The 8,638-nt window shown below is 51.8% G+C and overlaps 1 protein-coding gene across 1 annotated transcript; it reads right to left on the minus strand.

Annotated features, from left to right (window-relative positions):
* Window positions 1-2,390: 2,390 nt before the first annotated feature.
* Window positions 2,391-8,288, minus strand: EDEM2 (ER degradation enhancer, mannosidase alpha-like 2; the record flags this gene model as incomplete). Its single annotated transcript, XM_010145534.1, has 8 exons — window positions 2,391-2,915; window positions 3,516-3,637; window positions 4,532-4,676; window positions 5,384-5,508; window positions 5,808-5,949; window positions 6,801-7,012; window positions 7,362-7,487; window positions 8,183-8,288. Coding segments are annotated over 8 exons (1,470 nt in total), but the record flags the coding sequence as incomplete, so codon positions are not given.
* Window positions 8,289-8,638: the final 350 nt, after the last annotated feature.

The raw sequence follows: 8,638 nt of genomic DNA on the forward strand, positions 1-8,638 counted from the left end.
CAACACTGGCCCCTGGACACCCGCCTCCTCGCTTGCTGGCGCCTCTCCAGAGCGCTGGAGCTTCTGTCGCCGGCCCGGCGGAGCAGCCCAGCTCCTCTCCGTGGTGGGGCAGTGCCCCAAATCCCAACCCCTTCCCGTGAGGGCCGGGTTTATCTTCCTCTTTAACGTCCTGCTGTTGTGCAGGTGGCAGGAAGTCACTGAAGTCAGGGACGGGATCAACAGCAGTGCCCAGCCTGCGCTGCGACAGCACCCGGCCACGCAGGGCGCCTTCTACAGCATCACTTCTCACTGATGCGTTTGTAAATACCATCATCTACCAGCTGCCTTGCTGTGGGGATAAACCACTGTTCCTCTCCTGGGTTAGCGCCGTTCAGCCTCTCAGAAGATGTTTGTCCAACCTCTGCTCAGCCCGCAGCCTCTCCCAATCCACACACCTACTTTTGGAACACCTCAGAAAATCTGGCCATAAGTTTGGCGCTTTGCAGGCTACTGGGAGTGGCCAACCCACCCCCCCCACCCCCCAAGCTCGAGTGCAGCATCACCAGCCCATGCTCAGTTTGGTGCCTGTGCTCTCTTCCACCGCTCGGCCAAAATCCAGCTTCCTGCCAACTTCTGACAGATTCCAGGAGTTTCCGCTGTAGGTGGGACCTTTAGAGCACTGACCGACCTCGCCTGGAAGCCACCCAAACTGCTGCTACCTGTCTGCATTTCACACCCATCTCCTTTTGGATCCCCAACAACCCCCTCTATGTTCTGCTAACATGACTGAGCCCTCACCACTGTGTTCGTACGGAGCTCTCCTCCAGCTGGAAAACACCGAGACAGGCCTGCCATCGCTTCCGCAGACACCCTCCCCTGCAAGGCCCCTGCTAGGAGACCACAAGTTTCAGCTTTATTTTCCCAGATGACTTGCTCTCAAATCCTGGAACGCACCAAAATTAAGGCTGTCTCATGTTACTCTGACTCACCCATCCCGTAGCACTAACCAAGGCCCATCTAATTACTCACAGCAGAACGGTAGCTGTGGACAGATGAGTTCTTTCAGCTCCAACTGTGTGAGGGAAGCTCCTCCCTCCTAAGGCTACTACCCCTTGGTGGTGCTGGAGCCTTAGGTGAGGGCACCAGGATGCTGTGGTCAGCAGAGCTCTGCTGTGTGGGCCATCCACAGCCTGTCCCACAAGTCTTATTTTCCTCTATTTGGTGGGTGAGGCAACACTGAGCGAGAACTGAGGGAAGCCAGTCAGAGGAAGCTGCATTTTGTTCTTCTGCAGATTAGACAATGAACAGTGTGTGAGATATGAACAGCTGGAAAAGACCACCTTATGGTTACAAGGAGCCACTAACAAGAGCTTCCTGGTGTCTGACAATGCCTCAGTTTTAGAGTGCTGCTCTCTCAGCACCTCCCTTGCAGGTGCTGATCAAGGTGGGATCTGTGGGGCAGCAGCTGTCCCACCTGCAGGAAGGAAACGCGAGCAGAACTGGAAGGGCCGGTGCAGGTCACCAATCCTGCTGCTCGTGTCTCTGTCCTAAGCCGTGAGTGTCTCCTCCTGTAGTTTACTCAGAACTGCCACAGGATTTCCCTCCTGAAGGGCAGGAGCGCACATTTGATCTGTGGTAGCACTAGCACAGAGTGAGACAGAAACAGGAGCTTCTCCAAGCAGCCCCTCACCAGCAGAGGCTGGTACTCATACACTTCAGTGCTGTATTTCAGTATTTCACTGGCCACAGGCATTTAGTTGCCCCATACCTCTCGGCCACTCCAATGACTGTGCTCGGTCCAGGCTCCTCAGCTTCCAGCAGCCTTGAAGAAAGCCCATCATTCTCCTGCCCCTTGCCTCCTTTTTCTTTAAAACCTCTTTGTAACGCTACTGCTTTCTCTTTCCGATCATTTCATACCCTTGTTGAAAAGATACTCGTAATGCATTTAAAGGTTTGGATTTGTCAAGAGCCTTCACACCTTCCACCTGGTACGACAGAGGCAGCTGAGGAGGAGTTACACAAGCAAGGCCCTAAGGGAGGTGGAGAAGAGGAAGGAAACGGGGCCATTCCATAGGAAAAGCCCGTTAGATTCTGGAAGGAGAAAGCAAGGTCCACCTCAGGGCAAATCAAACCTTTGCTAGTCCACACTCCAACCCAGTTTGCAATGACATTATACCTGGACACTTAGTGAAGCGTGTGGTACTGCCCCACACGGCCTCTACACACAGAGTCCAGCCCCTCGGTTTGGGATCAGCCCCTTCAGAGCATTCATGGCTGCACCTGAACCACGCTGCCTGAAGGAGCAGGAGCACGGTTTAATGAGAAGCTGTTCCACTTCAGAACACGATTCACATGGTGAGGGATGACGCCATTCTGAAACTATAAAAATATATTCCCAGAGTCAGAATCAAGTTCAATAATTTACAATGATGATGAGAACTGAATCAGGTGTTATCTAGGAAGACCTGTCCCAGAACTGCAAGTTTAGAGTTAAAAGATTGACTGGGGCAACTCAGGAGGGAGTGTGAGCTCTTCTTAGGATTCCTCTTCTCTCCACCTTTCTCTGAAGGGGCATCTTCAGGGTCTTTTGCACTTTCCCCTTCACCACTGTTGGAAGCTCTTTTTAAAGTGAATTTCTTGGTTTTCTTCAGTGAGTAAAATTCCCGCAGCAGATCTTCCACCTCCCACTGCTCCTCCTTGCGCCTCCTGCAGCAGTGCAGCGCGGCGGGGTCTATTGGGTGAGCCTCGGTGTTGAAGACATATCCTCCTGCGTTCAGGACGCACTCCCCGTACGGCGTGACCACCACGTCAAAGACCGACCCATCGTTGTGAATGAAGTTGTCGGGGTCGAACAGCAGGTACAAGTATTTGATTGTTTCAGCCAAAAAGAAGGATTCCATGCGATTATCCAGCCTGTGATCTCTCAAGTCTTTGATCTACAAGAGAAGAAAGACACAGGTTACAGTTTCATCGCTCCCCATCATCTCCCCCACTGAAAAAACAAAACAAAACAAAACAAACAAACTCGTAAGGCTTTCACCTACTTCCCAAATCCCAAGGCTCAGTTCGCAGTATTTATGAGGAGGTTTTGTAAAACAGACCTTGACAGCGTGTTTGAAATCTACTAAATGATTTTGGAGAAACTGCTCCCTGTGGTTCTGTTGTTTGATCAGATTGTCAAGGCCCAGTGGGAAGGCAGCACCACGCAGCTGGCAGGCAGAGCACCGGCACAGCGGCCTTCCTGCTGGGCTGGAACACACAGGAGCTACCAAAACACAGGGGGCAGGAGAGGCCTCTGGTCCTTCCCCATGTTCTGGGCTCTGGTGACAGGATCTGGCCCACTACTGAGGCTGTGAGGGAAGATGCTACCAGAAACACCACCAGCAGGTACCAGATCAGCTTCACAGAGAACTACAGGGGGGTTGTTCAAAAAACAAATCATGTGGGCGACAGCAAAAGACCTTTTGTGAGAACCCAACCTAAAAGCTGATCTTCAGCAGCCGTTCAGCTGACACAGCGGTTCATTTAGCACCTACCGTGGCAAACCCGCAGTCCACCTTGCTGATCTTCTCTATCGACTCCACCGCGTCCCTCCCCAGCTCCAGGAGTGTGGGATCTCTCGTGGCACGGTACAGGTACATCGCGCTCTCAATCAGCTCTGCAACAAAACCCCACGTTTGCAAGCAGAAAGGTCACCCCACCGTGTACACGGGAAAGGGAAGATATTCCCTGCGTTGTTTCAAAATCCTCCTTTGGGATGATGAGGTGAACAGCCTCGCTTGCCTTGTGCTGCCTCTGGCTCACAGCACAGATATTGGCTCTAAGGATGTGCTGCAAAGAAATTCACCCTCCCTGGTGTACTGACTGATGAAACGGGTAGTTTTGGATGCTCTAACACGTTTGAAAGTTAAAGCTGATGAGGATTTTGGGGAGAAGTGCCACTGTGAATGTGACCACAATACCCACACCAAAAGGAAATTAATTATTCTCATTTACAGAGTTTAACTGACCTAATAATCAGGTGTGAATTTATTTTTGGTCAGGTTGTAAAAAAATCAGAAAAGACACACGATTTCCCTGCAGCATCACAGACAACATATAAATCCCTCCTATATGTCGAGCTGTAGAAGTACAACCAGAATCAGTTTCTTTCAGGAACTCAGCAGAACTAGAGCGGTCTGTTCACACTCATTTTCAGTTCCTAAACATAAAGGACACAGGCAGCCACATTTCACACTACTTTAAAACCTCCCAGGTCAGACAGTCGAACACTTGAACACACCAAATCCTGCACTGTGAACCCAATTCTTTCACAGAATTGAGTTGCCCTTCACACGGCAACACTGTGCTTTGCCTCCTTAAGGAGGCAGTCCTGAATGGCAGAAAGCAAAACGTGTGGCTTCAACCGTAGCCACCGCTCGTCAAGCAGAGCAGGAACAAAGTCAAAGCAAAACGGGGGAGGAGCTTCTTGGGGGGGAGGTATTGCTGACACTCGATCTCACACCACAGCCACAGAAGGACTCGTGCTGCTTTTTATTCCACCCCTGCTTACCCGGCCGGAGCGGATACCCTTCCCTCTTGTCCACTGTGTAGCCCTGGGGAATGTTGTAGAACTCTGGCAGCCCCCCAAACTGCTTCCAGACCGTGTAGTAGTTGAGGAAGGTTCGCATGGCATTATCCACATCGCCAATCAGGCTCTGCGGAAGAGGAAACTATTAGCAACGCAACGTCAGGGTGAAGAAGAAACAGCACAGCAATCGATGTGGAAACACTGCTACAGTCAAAGCAAGGGACTGGGGCAGAAACGGGTTTTTCAGCAGCTCTGGATGGTGTCAGTGATGCCTTAAGCACAGGCAGGGCCCAGCAGACACACGCTGCTTTTCTCTTGGATCCCATCCCGCACACTGAAATCACCCCCAGCCTCCTTCACTTCCAGCTAACGGAAGGCTGGGTTTCCTCAGCCGACACTTCTTCCAGTCAGTCACAGCATCCCAGCTGTGTCAGCAGGAGTAGCAAAGTCCCAGCCCAGTCCCAGCTCACAAGCCCTGGTGAGAAACCAAAGCTCTCACTGGGAAAGTACTGACACAGATAAAGTGTTTATGAGGTGCGGGAAAAAGGTGGGATTTTCTTTTGCTGTTCGTTCCCATCTGGACTGTGAGAGCACTGGCAGAGTAGTTTGCTCCCACAGAGCTCCCTCCCATCACGCTCCACGGCAGACTTGTTTTCCAGACCACAGATCAACGTCTGCTCTTCTACCGGCTCAGTCCACTGAAGATGTCACCAGAGATCAAAGCAAACTCTTAAACCAGCGCAGAGCAGGGTTTTCTTTGAACCTTTTCTATTCAAGGCTGACCTGAGACAGACAAACAAAATCCCCATTCACTCCTGGCCAGAGGGCTCTTACCTGTAGGCCTGGCCAATAGGCCTCCAGGGACTGGAACACAGGCATGGACACAGTTCCCTTGTACATCTGAACCCAGAGGTACCAGTCATCAAACTTGGTGTAATTTTTGATAGCTTTGTTATATTCTACAAAGAAACACAGAGGGGTTAAGTTATTCCAGCCAAAGAAACCTTCTGTCAAGAACGAGAGAAGCCCCTTTTTCACTCAGGCCATGTCAATTGGCCAACTCCTCAGGACCCTCACTTAGATGACTCGTTGTTCTCACACGTGGTTCAGAATTATTACCACAAACACTTCAGGAACACCCTGGAACGTACCCCACCAGATTCTTCACCTTCCCCTTACGCAGTCCCACAGGCAGTTTTGACAGGAGTGGTCCAGGAGGCATCCCTGGGGCCCTTCACACAGAGACACCCATGCTCACCTAGAAACATAGACATCAGCTCCTCGTCCTGCAGGAGAATGGCTCCTTTGACAAGGTACTCGAAGTAGGAGTCCACTCCTGCCCCAATGCCAGCATCCTGGGCCACCCACTTGGCAGTTACCACATCAATGTGGTTCCCAACCTGGAAGAAGTGAGGGGAGGAGACACAGGAAGGGGAAATAAAGCTCATTTCCTGAATTAGAAATAAAAAATGCCCCCGACACAGCCACACAAGATTTCAGATTCACCCTGGCTGCACCAACCAGGATTTTCTCCATTACAAACCCAGGGCTCTTCAGCCTGAAAAGAGACCCAGGTGATGGAGAATAAAATACACAACTGTGACTTGCTTAACATAGCTGAAAAAAACAGCTATTGGGATACTTTCTTGAATAAGGATTAGGGACATAAACCAAAACTAATCAGATACAAAAGCAGACAAAAGGAAATGCTTCTTCCTACAGCACGTGAATAAACTGCTCCACTTCCCGTAACCAACAGTCTGCTCACTCGGGTTCAAAAAGCAGCGAGAGACCCAAGAAAGAGGAACCAGGGGGCAGTGAACCCACAGACAACACTTCCAGCTCTGGATATTCCTCAAACACCAAAGCTGTAGGGGCTGGTCACATCTTGGAGCACTTTCCACACTCTCGTTCTCCTCCACAGGTCACTGTCCCACCAGGCGTCACACAGACCTTTGATTTAACCTGTTAACAGCAGCTCTACAAAAACGGCAACAGCCAGCACAAATGGTTTGTCCCCAACCACACCCGATACGGAGCAGAACGATGGTATGACGTTGGGTTCACCCTACTGCAGCAGAGCTGTGGGTGCTGCAGGTGTGGGGAGCACCGTCCCACAGCCCGGGATCAGCGCTGGGGTCATTTGTCTAGTTCTATCCCCGCCCGGTTCTGGCTCTTCTACCCTTAGAACTGCATCCACAAAGCTACAGCGAAAGCAGGGCAGCAAATTCCCAGGCCACTCCTCACTCACCAGCCCAATATCCGAGCGATTTTTCCACAGTGCCTTCAAAGCCTTCCTGGCCACATCCTCAAACACGGGGTCACCAGTAAGATGGCTTAAAGTGGCAAACTCCACGATGAAGGTACCAATTCCAGCGGTACAGGTAACTGAGGTCTCCCCAGGGTTTACTCCATGCAGCAAGTTCACTGTTCCATAGGGCATCCCAGTTGGGGTCTGGAAAGCTGAACAGGACAGGTTTGGGTCCCCTCAGTGTTTTCGCTGTCACGTCTGACAGACGGTCAAGCAAACACGTGCCTCACACCCCACTGCCCCCAGCCAAGAAGCGGGACTGGAGCAACCACAGGAACGGCAAAGGGCGAAACAAGCAGCACAGTGAGATCCTGGGAGGGGTGGAGAGGGAGCCCGGGCTGCACACAGCCCTGGGGAGGTCCTGCAGATCTCCTCCTGCTTGCCCAGAGCAGCAGCTGCACCCCAACAAGCAGTGCAGTCAAACTGGAACCACCCCGGTCAGCAAAGCAGGATCCTCAGATACACCAGTCAGCTCCTGACATGAACCAGACGAGTTCTCACCCGGCAGCAGTTTGCGAGCCGCTTCCTCTGCCATCCTCAGGAGGGGTCCGGAGCACGGCCAGCCCGCCTCCAGCTCAACACCAGCCTTCTTCGACAGCAAGTGCGCAGAGAGGAGACCACCCACCACTGGAAGGGGTAGAGGAAGAGTCCCAGTAAAGAACATATCGATCAGGACGCACAGACAGAGTTTGGGGGGAGGAAAAGCGAGCTGGCTCATCCCGAACAGCCTAACCCAACACGCCACAAAGCAGAGTGCTTTGGTTCTTCCTGCCCGTGGGCGACAGGCAGTAGATACAGTTCTCCCCTCACTGTAGAAGCATCAGCTCCTCCTTGCCCAGCTCTGCCCACCCTGCAGACAGCAGAGAGCAAACAGCAGATGCAGCACGAACCTCTGTGAGGGGAACCCCATCTCCTTTCTCCCAGAGAGCTCCACAGTGCATTTGGGTAGAGCAACACCGCAGGAAAAGAGACAAGGTTCACTTTACACTCTAAAGCGAGAAATTAACAACCTCTGTTCCAAGACAGTAAAAAAAGATTGTAAACATTTTGTGCTGTCTCAGAAGAAAAGACGTTTGTTCCAAAGCGCAAACCCAGGCACTGGAATATTGAAATGGCCTCTTCTGCTTCTGGTGGCTTTGAGGCAGGAAGTACAAATGCGGCGTGCGGAGACACACGGGCAGTGACACCTGTTTGGGATTTTCCTGTGTGTTTACCTGTCTTGTTACGCTGCATGACAGACTCACCCAGACCGCTACCTCCTGGTACCTCTGTGCACAGCCCAGAGATCGTACAGGGAGGAAAAGCAGCAGAACCCACCTCACCTCGGATGTTGGTTTCGAAGACAGAAGCGTTGACATCGATATCGAAGTCCACCCCTTCCTGCAGCACGCTGACGACTCGCTGGAACTCGGAGACATTTCCCAAGATCTGCAGCGGGAACAACAGGACAACAGAGAACGAGGCTTTGGGGAAACAAAGGTGCAATTCAGCATCAGGAGCTCATTCTAGTTCCGTTTTACTACTTTATGAAATCATTAATTACAAACAGTACTAAAAAAAAACAACGGACAGCCTAATCTCAACGTTTTCTTCCCATCCTTCAGGTCTGTAACCCCGAGTTAGAAGGTGTCGGGGTGGGGGGCTCTGGCCACCAGCTCCCGGGGCTGGAGCCAAGTGAAACACAAAAGCTCTTGGGTCAATTAATAACTGACTTTCCGCCGCGCAAACACCAGCTGTGAGGAGGCCGACGCGGCCTTACGCTGGCTGACGGCCGAGCC

The sequence above is a fragment of the Buceros rhinoceros genome, unplaced genomic scaffold (genome assembly GCF_000710305.1).
Source record: "Buceros rhinoceros silvestris isolate BGI_N320 unplaced genomic scaffold, ASM71030v1 scaffold33451, whole genome shotgun sequence".
NCBI classification, from domain to species: Eukaryota; Metazoa; Chordata; class Aves; order Bucerotiformes; family Bucerotidae; genus Buceros; species Buceros rhinoceros.